General features: G+C 35.1%; 2 protein-coding genes across 8 annotated transcripts in view; one reads left to right on the top strand and one right to left on the bottom strand.

Moving 5' to 3' along the window:
• Ipp (intracisternal A particle-promoted polypeptide) overlaps nucleotides 1–5,969 on the top strand; it is a 37,878-nt gene extending 31,909 nt beyond the window's left edge. For 5 of the 6 annotated variants that reach the window (XM_071617793.1, XM_071617795.1, XM_027937661.2 and 2 more), the window contains one exon: nucleotides 3,711–5,969. In XM_071617793.1, coding sequence (XP_071473894.1) covers nucleotides 3,711–3,935 — 225 coding nt within the window. In that variant the 3' untranslated portion in view covers nucleotides 3,936–5,969. The remainder of the gene's footprint in view (nucleotides 1–3,710) is intronic. The other variant, XM_071617796.1, reaches the window with a different exon arrangement.
• A 2,367-nt stretch (nucleotides 5,970–8,336) lies between these two features.
• Tmem69 (transmembrane protein 69) lies at nucleotides 8,337–13,763 on the bottom strand. 2 transcript variants are annotated; one of them, XM_071617797.1, is made up of 4 exons: nucleotides 13,629–13,763; nucleotides 12,184–12,267; nucleotides 10,757–10,894; nucleotides 8,337–9,405 (listed from the first exon to the last, which is right to left on the bottom strand). In XM_071617797.1, the coding sequence occupies exons 3-4, from the start codon at nucleotides 10,796–10,798 to the stop codon at nucleotides 8,713–8,715; spliced, it is 735 nt and encodes a 244-aa protein (XP_071473898.1). In that variant the 5' UTR covers nucleotides 10,799–10,894; nucleotides 12,184–12,267; nucleotides 13,629–13,763; the 3' UTR covers nucleotides 8,337–8,712. The 2 variants fall into 2 exon arrangements, with proteins under 2 accessions (XP_071473898.1, XP_027793469.2); XM_027937668.2 differs by having other exon boundaries at nucleotides 10,757–10,891.
• Nucleotides 13,764–13,901: the final 138 nt, after the last annotated feature.

Here is a 13,901-nt window from a genome sequence, read left to right as displayed (position 1 = left end):
TTCTTTGAAGAAATATCTACTTAATTTGTCCATTTTAAAATTGGATTATTTATCTTTTTATTATGGAGTTGTAAGAGTTCCTTATATAGTCTAGATGCAAGTCCTTTGCCAGATATATGATTTGAAAAAAAAATTATCTTGGGGCTACAGTTGGTAGATTATTTGCCTAGCATGTGTATATGTGGAGCCTCAGCACCACATATAAATAAGTAAATAAAATAAAGGTATTCCGTCTATCTACAACTATTTTTTTAAATTCTGTCATTCTAAGGGTTTTCTTTTATTTTTTATAACTTTAATTAATTAATTAATTTATTTTTATGTGGTGCTGAGTATTGAACCCAGTGCCTCACACATGCCAGACGAGTATGTTATTACTGAGCCATAACCCCAACCCAGTCTTTACTTTCTTAATTGTATTTTTAGAACTACAAGTTCAGGGCTGGAGCTGAGTGCTCGCCTAGCTCATGCAAGACCCTGAGTTCGATCCTCAGCACCACATAAAAATAAATAAATAAAATAAAGGTATTGTCCAACTACAACTAAAAAATAAAATATTAAAAAAAAAGAACCACAAGTTCACACTTTGATATCCAATGTGTTTTTTTTTTTTCTTTTGTTACTTGTTCATTTGGTGTTGTAACTGAAAAAAAAAACATTGCTTAATTTAAGGTCATGAAAATTTACATCTATGTTTTTTCTAAGAGTTTCATAGTTTAAACTCTTGTATTTAAGTCTTTGATTTAATTTTCATATATAGTGTGAAGTAGGGGTTCACCTTTATTCCTTTACCTTTGGGCAATTGTCCCAATTTTTTAAGAGAGAGAGAGAGAGCGAGAGTGAGTTTTTAATATTTATTTTTTAGTTCTTGGCGGACACAACATCTTTGTATGTGGTGCTGAGGATCGAACCCGGGCCGCAAGCATGCCAGGCGAGGGCACTACCGCTTGAGCCAAAGCTCCAGCCCCCAATACCATTTATTGAAAAGATTATTCTATCTCCATTGAATTGTCATGGTGTCTATGTTAAAAATTGTTGGCCCAGGTTGTGGCTCAGTGGTAGAGAACTTGCCTAGCATGCATGAGGCACTGGGTTCGATCCCTGGCACCACATAAAAATAAAAACAAATAAAATAAAGGTACTGTGTCCAACTACAACTAAAATAATTATTTTAAAAAAAGAAAATTGATTGATCATATATCTGAGGGTTAAATTGGGGGATTTTAATTCTCTTCATTTATCTACATGTCTACCCTTATGCCTATACTACACTGTCTTAACTACTGCAGCAATGCAATAACTTTTAAAATCAGAAAGTGTGAATCTGCCTGATCTCTTTTAAAAATTGGATTATCCTTTGAATTTCATATGAATTTTAGAATCAGCTTGTCAGTTTCTGCAAAGAAGCCAGCTGAGTTTGTTGGGTTGTTTGTTTTGGGTTTTATTTATTTTTATTCTTTTGGTAGGGCTTGCATTGAATCTGAGATCAATTGGAACAGTATTGTCATCTTACCAATATTAAGTTTTAATTCATAAACGTGGGATCTTTCCTTTTATTTATGTCATCTTCATTTTGTTTCAACAATGCTTTATAGGTTTCAGTCCTTGTAGTTTGTTGTTTTGATTTATTCCAAATTGTTTTATTCTTTTTGATGCTATTATAAAGTGAATTGTTTTCTTATTTTCATATTCAAATGTTCATTTTAAGTGTGTAGAATGCAGTTAATTTTTGGATATTGATCTTGTTGATGTCAACCTTGCTGCATTCATAGGTCACCAGTTTATTCTTGTTGCTTTGTTGTATAGAGATCAAACCAAGGGCCTTGCACATGCTAGGCAAGTGCTGTACCAGACTTATATGCGTGTGTGTGCACGCGCGCATGTTTACGGGTGTATTCCTCAGGATTTTTCTATATACAAGACTACATCTACTAATAGAGATTGTTTGACTTTATAAGTCTGTATTAAATCTAGATGCATTTTATTTCATTTTCTTTCCTTATTTCCCTGCTAGAAGTTCTGTAACAGTGTTGAATAGAAGTGTCAAAAAGGGGCATCCATATCTTGTAAAGCATAAGGATTTTGATTCTCATTTCTGATAAATTTCAAACTTGGGTGATACTTCAAATAATTTTCACCTTTTACATTGATCTCATTTGGATCTATGTAATGTAGAAAGTGAATCTTTTGAGGATATTTTATGTTACTGATTTTTCTGTATGATTGTGAAATAAATAGGTTTTAGTTCCAAAATTAGTGCTTTTCAATAGTGAGTTATCTTGGTTTTTTAATGCATTAATCTGAAATTGTATTGCTACTATCTACTAAAGTCTTACATCATAGATCCAAATCCTAAAACTATATAAAGCACACTTCTAGTCTTACAAACTATTTTGAGGTCACTTGGAATAAAGAGCAGATATTGTTCTACTACACAAATAGAAATGGAAAAAACAACAGCAACATAGAATGAACTTCATGATCCCTTGTTCTAGTCATAGGGCACTTTGTGAGAGAGTAAAGGTTAGTTCTAATTATAAACATAACCCCAAAGCATCCTAATTTATATAAATCAATTATGGGTATTTTGTGCATTTGTCTATCTGTTAAGATGTATTTTTTTAAAGCTATATTAGCTTTGTGATGTGTTCCATAGTTATAGGTGATCATAGCCTTCAAATTTAATCTGATCCTTCAATTTCAAAGAATTATCTCTGGTTTTGGTATTTCAGAATTTCATTGAAGTTCTGATTTGTCTAAACTGGGTACTAAGGTCAGAACCTCATTGAATTTCTGCCAAAAAGTTCATTTTTAGCATCAGTGTTTACTTAAAAGAATTTTTTTTTAGTTGTAGATGAACACAATTCCTTTATTTATTTATTTTTATGTGGTGCTGAGGATTCAACCCAGTGCCTCAGACATGCTAGGCAAGTGCTCTATCACTGAGCTACAACCCCAACAACCCCCAATGTTCACTTTTATGATTTAAAAAATTTAGTTCATTGTATGCTTTATTTACCGATAATCTATTCTTCGATTACCTGGCTACTTGCTGTTTTCTCTACTTATTATTAGCTTTTCTGTTTTCTTGGAATAGATAGTTTCCCTGAAGTAGGACATTAGTAACGTTGTATTCCATAGACTTAAGTTTCTCAGAACTTCATCCTATATATGATTTATATATAATCTCCTGATCATAATTTTTTTAAATATTTATTTTTTAGTTCTAGGTGGACACAATCTCTTTATTTTATTTTTATGTGGTGCTGAGAATCGAACCCAGTGCCTCACACATGCTAGGCAAATGTTCTACCACTGAGCCGTAACCCCAGCCCTCCTGATCATAATTTTCAATCAGACATGTTTCCTATTATTTTCCTCTAAATTCATTATTTTGTCCATGCCAACTCATTAATTTAAAAATGTTCTAAATAAATCTACCTGGATTGTTAGTTTGAGATTTAAATGTGTTCGAGATTTAAAAAGAACCAGAATATCTGACTTCTTTTTAATATTGTTTTAGTTATCAATATTGTTTTATTTATTTATTTTTATGTAGTGCTGAGAATTGAACCCAGTGCTTCACACATGCTAGGCAAGCTCTCTACCACCGAGCTACAACCCCAGCCCAGAATATCTGACTTTTTAGAGATGTTCTCTATTACCATTTTCTGACACTACTAACATTTATATTTTTCTCTTTTAACCAGGAAAAGTGGGTTGAAGTTGCCTCAATGAAAGTGCCTAGAGCAGGCATGTGTGTTGTAGCAGTCAATGGTCTTCTGTATGTTTCTGGGGGCCGCTCTTCCAGCCATGATTTCTTAGCCCCAGGTACCTTGGACTCAGTTGAAGTTTACAACCCTCATTCAGATACCTGGACAGAAATTGGTAACATGATCACTAGTCGTTGTGAAGGGGGTGTTGCTGTACTATGAAACATAAGGCATAAGCACACAAGCAACATTTTGAAAATGTATGATCTGATCTTTTGCAAATCAAATATTTATTTGGTTATAGGACCCTTTCATTTTATTGAGTTTTATATGTATTGGGTAGATAAGTGACTAATAAGTAATTTTTCTAAAAATGTGAATGAGAAAGGATATGGAATATATCCTAAATTAATAAAGAACTCACACAAACTTGCCAAACTTACCAACAATAGAATTGGTGTTTATGCTCTCAAATTGTCCAATTAAAAATTGTTCTAATTGTAAGAATTGTTTGCTAGAAGCTTCTGAGGAATAACCTTGTTGGCTATTTTTCCAGCACAATTCAAATTGTAACATAACCTGTATATTATGTAGGATTGTTTGCTAGAAGCTTCTGAGAAATAACCTTGTTGGCTATTTTTCCAATGCAATTCAAATTGTAACATAACCTGTATATTATGTAGGAATAATATCCATGAGACAGTTTAAAGATTTGAATCAATGCAGAGCATGGTTTTCTATGGCCATAGTTTAACCTGCAGAGAAAAGCCAGTGAAACAAGTTCCTACTTTTATTTGATGGCAATTTTTACTAGCTCCAAACATTTTATTGGCAGCAGGTATAGTAGGAGGGTGTGTAGCTAATAAATAGGTAAGGTTTTGCTTGTTGATAGCCTAAGAAAAACTTTTACTTGTTCATTTTTTTTGTCTTGAGTCTCCGAGAATGCAAGTAGGGAATTAAGAGGAGGTCCTTAGTGACAGTCTTTGATTGAAATAGATGTTGTAATGGGTGATGGAGCACGGCAAATCGTATTTCACATCTAGACATGTCTTCCTTAATTTCTAGATAGTCACCAAAATTATCTGCTTGGCTTTAGGAAGAGAGATTTTTATTAGATTATCAAGCTTTGTGAACTTTATTTGTACTTGGACAAGCCTCAGTTTACTACAAAGCTATTGCCTGGAGAAGGCTGAATTATAGGTATACCTTGAGCATCCCTAATCTGAAATCTTTAGTCTGAAACTTCTGGAATGCTAATATAATGCTCAAAACGTTTTGGATTTTGGAGTATTTTTTACTTTGGATTTTCAGGATAGGGATGTTCACCCAGTAAAATCTATGTAAATATTCCAAAATCTGAAACACTTTTGGTCCCAGGCATTTCAGATAAGGAATGCTCAACCTGTACCTGTGAAACTTTTTATAGATAATGACTCATAAGTATAAGCTAAAATGCCCTTCTCATCCAAAATTTGTTCTCAAAATTTCTCCTTTTCCCTTGAGAAGCATTCTAAAGAAGTGTTTTATTTTCAATTCTGAAAATTTATCATGTGTATGGATAATCACTTTTAAGTTATTTCTACTGGCCATATGTATTAAAGGTTCTGCATACATTAAAGTTAACTAATTCAAGGATTTGATTTCCTATTTCTTTACTAAGGTCTTTTAGTTTATTGTTAGAAGCATCAACAGCTTAATTAAATAAAAAACTTTGATCAGCATTAAAGACTTGGGTAGCATTCATTTCCAAATATGTTGGTTTGGCCCACGAGGATATTTTCTTTCATAACTTAACTAAAATTCTTGTATTAGCAAAAGCTTATGTACAGAGAAGCCTGTGTCCTGTTCTGTGAGGTATCCTGAGAGTCTAAACGGTCTCACAGATGCCCATTTAGAATCTGTAAGATAGCAAAGAATAAGTATCAAGATGATCTGTAGTCTACAAAAGCTCTAACTCATGTGCCTTTAATATTTCTGGTTATAGAGAATCTGCCTTCTGGTTCAAAGCAGATTTACAAAATACTCCTACAATTTCATTCTCAGTATTGCCTAGTACCAACCTAAAATGGCACTATGAAGAGAGATGTTTTACACTGTCATGGCAGAAATGTAATGTCAAAACAATCAGTTTTGGGGTTTAACAGGTCCAGAAGATCACTGAAAATAGTTAAGTGTAAAACATGCTTATTGTTTCCTAGATGATGACAAGATTTTTTTTAAAAAGAGAATGTATAATAAAGTATGTAGGTTTTTAAATTTTCTTTGTATTAACTTATTAGTTTAGTAGTCACATTTTTGGATTTCTAAACTGGAGTAGAACTACATATTTAGTTTTAATTCCATTTTATGAGCAACAATTAAAGTAGTCTTTCTTCAGGGCTAGGGTTGTATTTTAGCTCTGTGGTAGAGTGCTTGCCTAACGTGTGAGGCACTGGGTTCGATCCTCAGCACCATATAAAAGTAAATAAATAAAATAAAGGCATTGTGTCCATCTACAACTAAAAATATATTAAAAAAAATAAAGTAGTCTTCAAAATGTTTGAATTCAGTATGCTTCTAAATATCCTGTTTAGTACAGGCACAGTAGCACATGCCACTCTCAGAGGCTCATGCAAAGGATAATTTTAGGCCAACAATTTAAAGTCATCTGGGCAACTTTTGTGACATTGTTTCATACATATATTTATATGTGTATCATATATATTTATATTTAGTTGTAGATGGACACAGTACCTCTATTTTATTTGTTTTTATATGGTGCTGGGGATCAAATCGAGTGCCCCACGCATTCTAGGAAAGCACTCTACCACTGAGCCACAACTCCGGCCCCCGTGACACTGTATCTTGAGGGTAAAAATAAAAAAGCAAACAAATAAATAAAAAGCACAATAAATTTACTAAAGAGAGAGAGAAAAAAAGTCAGACATAATGGCACATAACCTGTAATCCCAGCTATTCAGGAGGCTGAAGCAAAAAGCAATGAGTTCAAGGCCAGCCTGGACAATTTAGCAAGACCCTGTCTCAAAATAAAATATAAAGGAATAGGAACATAGCTCACTGGTTGAGCACTTGCCTAGCATGTTCTAGGCCCTAGGTTCCATACTGAGTACTGCAAAAGAAAAAACAAAACAACAACAAAAATCCCCAACTGTCCAATGTACTTAATTGAATGTTCTTAAAAATCAGTTTTAAGAATACACTAATTCACCTACAAAATAGCAATTTTTAAGTGAAATTAGGCAAGTATCTTAAAAATATGACTTGTTCCTATGTTGGAAGTAACAGAGTTAACTGAGACTAAGGAAAAGTTTAGTATAGTGTATATGCAATTTAGAAGCAAAGAAGTTCCTTAATCTGAATAGAATTTGAGTTACAGATTAACCTTATTCCCTATGTAAAAGCCCTATCTCTGAGTAAAGTCACATGCTAAAGGGATTAGGAAGACTTTAACACACAATTCAACCCATAAGAAAGTAAACAAAATTATTGCCCTTCACAGTAGGAATTACTGCAACATTAATCTTATAATTTGTAAAATTTGTTAACTGACAATTTCTTATATTGTACAAAGACAGCACACTCCAAGTGATATGATTTATTGATTTGTACTTAATACCACCTAAATTTTTTGTGAAACTAGAAATTCTAGAGACTAGGTTTTCAAGTTAAAATCCAAGTGATTGCTTTTGCTTTTTTTTTTTTTTTTAAGCTTCTCTATGAATTAATAGACGTAGAACTAGATAGGCTGGTTCATTAGAATATTAAGATGGTTCTATTTGAGTTTTATCATTTATATGTAATAGTGATTTTATTTTTTGTTTGGTGTTGGAGGTAAAGCTGTATCTATTTATATCATGCCAAATAGCCTCATAAATACTATATGTCTCCGTTTCTTCTCTCATATAGCTTTCTCTCATGATATTGTTCCCTGTTGATTCTAGAGCCACAAATCCTTTAAGCCCATAAAACTAAGTTATACCAGGTAAAATAAAATACCCACGAGGAACTGCAGTGAAACTCCATATAACCGGCTATTTTCAGGCATTCACAGATGCATATTTTCTTTGTAAAGTGGGAGAATGTGTGTGTTGTTTCTTTTTTCCGAATTTCTTTTCTTTTTTTCTAAATTTCTTTAGTTAGAGGTGGACACACCATCTTTATTTTACTTTATATGGTGCTGAGGATCGAACCCACTGCCTCACACATGCTAGGTGTATGCTCTACCACTGAGCCCCAGCACCAGCCCCCAATTTCTTTTTAAACTGGGAAATTTGGCTGCCCAGAAATGTATGAAAATGTAAACATATAGTTCAAAGTCAATAAAATGACACCCACACATCTACTGTCCTGCCCAGAAGCAGTTCATCATTAATGACAGGCAATTCATGTCCTGTATCTTACAGGGGTCTTCCCCAACCTTCAATAGGAAACCATTATAGCACATTTTAGATCACTCCTTTCCTTTTTCAACTTTATGTTTACGCCTATGTATAAAATCCCCAGTGCCCCATTTCCTGGTTTTGATTATTCTATATCATGGGGAGCCATTGAATTTCTTTTAAATATTTTTATTAGTGCATTACAGTTGCATATGTGTTTGTTTTAATGATTATAAGGCTCTAACAGGATTAAAAAAAACCTTTATTTTATTTACTTATTTTTCTATGTGGTACTGAGGATCAAACCCAGGGTCTTGCTTTTTTATTTTATATTTTTAAAGATCAAACATTGAAATGTTTAAGTGGATGACATATCATTCATAGAAAGACTGAATGTAAATCAACCTAATATGGCATGACAAAGACCTGTTAGGAATTTTCCTGTTCTTTCTCAAGCAATTACTATGAAATAATTTTTAGAAATGAAAAACTACATATAAAGAACTACCACTGCTAGTGAAGGGGAAAAAGCCAAACAGAGATAAAAGGTCATGCCAAAATGCAACTTTACAAAATAGTTTTATATTTATTCTACTTGATCAAATAGTTTTATATTTATTCTACTTGGGTCCTTTCTCTGGATAAATATCTTCAAGTAGTAATGTGACTACAAATGAAAAAAAAGCCACTAAAGTGACAACTATTCTTAGAGCCTTGAACCAGTTGGGATAATGTGGCAAGAGAAAAAGTTCAACATGTAATGCTATCCCCAAACCTATTATTACTAAGACTATGGCTTCACTGAGTCCTTCAGAAAAAAGGATGGCAAACCATGAAAACACAATAGGAGTTGCACTATTAGCTAAATTAAGGTAGTCTGGTTTAGCTGGACTACCTTCTGGCAGAGCAAAACCCCATCTTACTCCTCCCAAAAAAGATAGGAAACTGGCTCCATAAGCCATCTGAGTAAAAGCTAATTCAGGGATATAAGTCTTGGTCATGACCATGATCAATGGTGGAGCAATGAAAGGGATTAGTCCTGCCAAAGTTATATATAATGCTGGCTTTGGGCTGTCAGGCAGGTAAGTGATGGTGCTCGGTGGCCTGGCTGGAAGTACTACTTGCTTCTGCTTCTTCTTAAAGCTGCATGGGGATGTATGATACCATCGTGTCTTGCTCATACATACTGGAAATGATGGGAAAACACAAGATGTAGGAAACAAAAGGAATAAGTTCTGATGAAGAGATGATTTTGAAAGTATATCTATTCTCCTTCTGGTTCCCACGCTCATTGTGAATGGGTACTTAAGCATCTATAAAGAAAACAACCAGAAAACAAAATTAAAACAAACAAAATGAAACCCACTAGATTTTTAGTTAATTCCAATCTGAAACAACAAAAAAGTAAACACAACACCACCATCACCCTTTCTATTAGCACATCAAACTTTACAGATGGGTTGAACTGACAAGAGATTTCCCTCATGACATTGCCAGAGTAATGTTATTGTTGTTATTATTTTTTGCAATCCTCCTGCCTCAGCCTCCTGTTTGTATTAAACAAGTATATTAAACAAGTATACACTATATCCCATAAACATGTGTAATTCCTGTCAATTAAAAATAAAAAATATATGAATTATTAAACTTACTGAAACACAGAAATTGCTATACAACATGCAAAAGAAACTAGCAAATAGAACTAGTGATCTATTTTGACCTACCACTAATTTTATGCCATGAAGAAATATCTTTATGAAGAGCAGGTAAACACAAGGTCTTTAGCACTAGCCCTTCTAAACTGTCTCTTCTATCTGTCTATTAATTGTTTATCTCTTCTATTTATAAAGTACAAAAGAAGAAGTGATTACTGTAGAAAGGCTATTTTATGAAAGAAAATCTACATTCCAATTTAGCTTTATGAACACTGCATACTTTCCATAGCTCTATGCCTTTGGACATGTCTCTGCCTAGAGTTCTAGCTCCTACTATTTACATTTTTTCTTAAAATTTGTCTTTAAGCTTTCCTGAATCTCTCTCCAATCTGACTTTAGGCTCCTGTGTGAATATCCTATGCAAACTTCCATAATTCTTCTCACAGTGAATTAAAACTATGTGTTAACTGTCATTGTTTTAGTAGACTCAAGAGCTAGGACCATATATTTTCACTGCCTTTAAAGGTACATAGCCAGAGTAATTACCTTTTCTTCTTATACAATGCTTTAGTAAGCAGATGCTAGACTTCAACTGAGCAGAACAATAATCTAAAAAAGTATTGGATGAAACTAAAAGTTTTAACAGTTATATAAAAATCTTGATGATTCTTCAAACATGCTAGGAATGATCCCAAAACTTTTCCCCCTTTTGGAGATTCCCCCAAATGGAGATTTGGAATGCTCTTCTTCCAGCTATCTGTATGGTCCAGTCCCTCATTTCTGACCCTGCTATATGAAACACTATTCTTGATATTCCTTATTCCCTTTTCTCACTATATAGTTCTCCACAATACTTACTACTTGAATTACTATTCTACTTTGTATTTTATCCAATTCTCCTTCCCCCACTTGAATACATAAAAATAAAAATTTGTGTCATTTTTACTTTACTGCCCCAGCCACAGCAGTTTTTGGCAAACAGTGCTTAATATTTGCTGAATAAACCAACCTTTGAAGATGCTTGAGAAAACCTCTGGATGAAGTGAAGCATACTGGCCCCTATTAAGTCTTGTTCAGGAAGATGTCGAGCAGTTCTGATTACTGTATTTTTACATCTAAGTGGAGGGTTTACATCAGAAGCATGCTGCTGTATATAAAACAAGGTATCATTTAATTTTCCTCATTTTATACATTTTTCCCAGTACTTGGGGTAGAATCCAGGGACTTGTGGATGCTAATATCCCCCAACCCTTTTTAATTTTTATTTTATGTGTATGTGGTGCTGGGGATTGACCCAGGGCCTTGCACAGTAGGTAAGCACTCTATCACTGAGCTATACTCCTAGTCCTTTAATTTTTTTTTTTAAACATTTATTTTTTAGGTATAGATGAACACAACACAATGTTTTTATTTTTATGTGGTGCTGAGGATTGAACCCGGATCCCGCCCATGCTAGGCGAGTGCTCTACTGCTGAGCCACAATCCCAGCCCCCAGTCCTTTAATTTTTAAAAAAATTTTTTGTAGTTGTAGATGGACAGAATGCCTTTATTTTATTTTTATGTGGTGTTAAGGACCGAACCTAGTGTCTCACACATGCGAAGCAAGTGCTCAGCCCCTGAGCTATAGCCCCAGCCCTCCCAGTCCTTTAATTTTCTTTTTTTGCATTACTTTTTTTTTTTTTTTTTTGCATTACAATTCTTAATACACATATACACCACAATTTTCCAGTCCTTTAATTTTTGAGATAGGATCTTGCTAAGTTGCTGAGGCTGGCCTTGAACTTGTACCCTCCAGCCTCAGCCTCCACAGTACAGGAATTATAGGTATGTACCATCCTACTCCATTTAACACATTAATTTTTAAAAGTAGTAACTCATGAGAATTTTTTCCATATAACAGAATTTCCTTTGAAAAGAATCACAAACATTTTCAAAGAATCAGTAACACATGAAGGAAATATATATTTTTCTCACCTGTACTGTCCTTTTAGCTTTGGCTGTTTGGTTTAACAGAAATAGTAATGCACAGAGACATAGAAGATCTGAATTTTACAAATGCCTCTACCACTTCCCTAGCTGTGTGATATTGGACACAGTTTTTCCTTGAGTCCCAGCTTTAAAACTGAAGGCCATAGCCTCTCTGTTTCTTTTAATTATCTATCCACCTTAATTATCTACTTTGGAGCTTAAGAGTTTACAGCTCAAAATAATCACAGCAGCAACAAATACAATTTAGTTATGAGCCAGGCACCAAAACTACATGTTTTATATGCATTAACTTTACTGCTCACAATAACCTTAGTAACTGGATACTGAGACAGACTGACCTATTAGAGTGAACACTTTGGTGTCAAACAATCTGGGTTGGAACCCTGGCTTCACCCCTTACTAGCTGTGGATAAGTTACTTAACATTGTTATGGTGCAATTCACTCACCTTTTAAATAAAGGGCCTGGGAGTATAGATCCAAAGCAGAGTGACTGTCTAGAGCACAGGGATCCCTGGGTTCAATCCTTGGCACTACAAAAACAAGTAAGAGTAGTAACAGCTACTTCACAGGTGGTTGTAAAAGTTTAGTTAAATGTAATAGCTGAGAACTGTCCCTAACACAAAGCAAGCACTCAATATTAACAGTTATTCTTAAACTAGGTGTGGTGGCCTACGCCTGTTATCCCAGTGGCTCAGGAGGCTGAGGCAGGAGGATCTCAAGTCCAAACCCAGCCTCAGCAATTTAGCAATGCCCTAAGCAACTCAGCAAGACCTTGTCTCTTAAAAACATAAAAAAGGCCTGGGAATGTGGCTCAGTGTTTAAACACCTCTAGGTTCAATCCCCAATACAAAAACAAAATAAAACAGTTATTCTTGTCTTACTCTGGAGGGACTGGTAAAGAACCTGATTAACTTAAGCAACCAAGTTAATGGAAATGAGTGAAATTGTGAATCTAAATCTGTCAGTCCCGTTCTCTCTCTTTTTTAATGATACAATGTGGTTTTTGTCGTAACACATTTATTTTATTTTTTATGTGGTGCTAAGTATCAAAACTAATCCCTCACGCATGCTAGGTAAATGCTCTACCTCCGAGCTTCGATACCAGCCCCTGATATTCCCATTCTTGAGAAACTCGATGTTTCAAAAAACAAAACTTAGCCAGGTTTGGAGTCACAGGCCTGTACTCCCGGTAACTGGGGAGGCTGAGGCTGGAGGATAGCAAGTGCCAGTTATCTGTGGGCTTCCAAGTACTTTGGATAACACCTAAATCCTGACATCCCACACCTCCACTTTTGATCAAAATCCATTTCTTAGGGCTTTCCAAATCATACCATTTAAAATCTCAACCCTCCCCCTACCTTCATCAGGGACTCCCTAACCACTGTGACACATGAGTATTAAAGCAAAGACTGACAGCCTAAAGACGACGAACCGGTGACACCACGGAGATAAAGGACAAAGACCCCAGGGCTAATCTACCCATTTCAGGTGAGACTCTTTTTTTTTTTTTTGGGGGGGGGGGGTCCCAGGATTGAACGTCTGTAGCCCTTTTTATTATTTGAGACAGGGGCTTGCTAAGTTGCTTAGGGCCTCACTAAATTGCTGAGGTTGGCCTCAATCTTGTAATCCTCTTGCCTCAGCCTCCCGAGTCGCTAGCGTGCGCTACCACGTCGGGTTCCAATTCCTATAAAAACTTTCAAATGTTCCCATTTCCTCAATGGAACGAGTGCAAATTGCAAGGCTCAAGCCGACATTTTAGGAAAGGGGAAGGGTTTTGACGCAAGGATCTTCGGAAAATCTTGGCAAAAAGTACTCGCTTCTTCTATTACTACCAATCTCTTGATGACCGCGTTCCAAACGTGCACCCTTGTGGCCCAGATACTTAACTTACTTGCCAGCGTCGCGCCAGTAAAAAAAGGCAAGCTAAACTTCAAGGACAGGGATTCGCGGAAAGGCACAGTTCCGGAAAATGGAGTTATATACTCCTCACATCCTGGAACCCGAAAAAATGAGTCCGGGTGGGAACCTGACTTGGCGCAAACGTTCCCACGCCTGGTTTTCCGTCTTGACGTCATTCTTCTAAAAAAAAAAAAAAAATCTCAATTCTAGTTGAAGTCGACTGTTAAACAGGGTACCTGAACGGTCTCTCTTCCAGGATTCCAAG

The sequence above is a fragment of the Marmota flaviventris genome, chromosome 10, assembly GCF_047511675.1.
Source record: "Marmota flaviventris isolate mMarFla1 chromosome 10, mMarFla1.hap1, whole genome shotgun sequence".
NCBI classification, from domain to species: Eukaryota; Metazoa; Chordata; class Mammalia; order Rodentia; family Sciuridae; genus Marmota; species Marmota flaviventris.
This window is presented reverse-complemented; position numbering and strand designations above follow the sequence as displayed.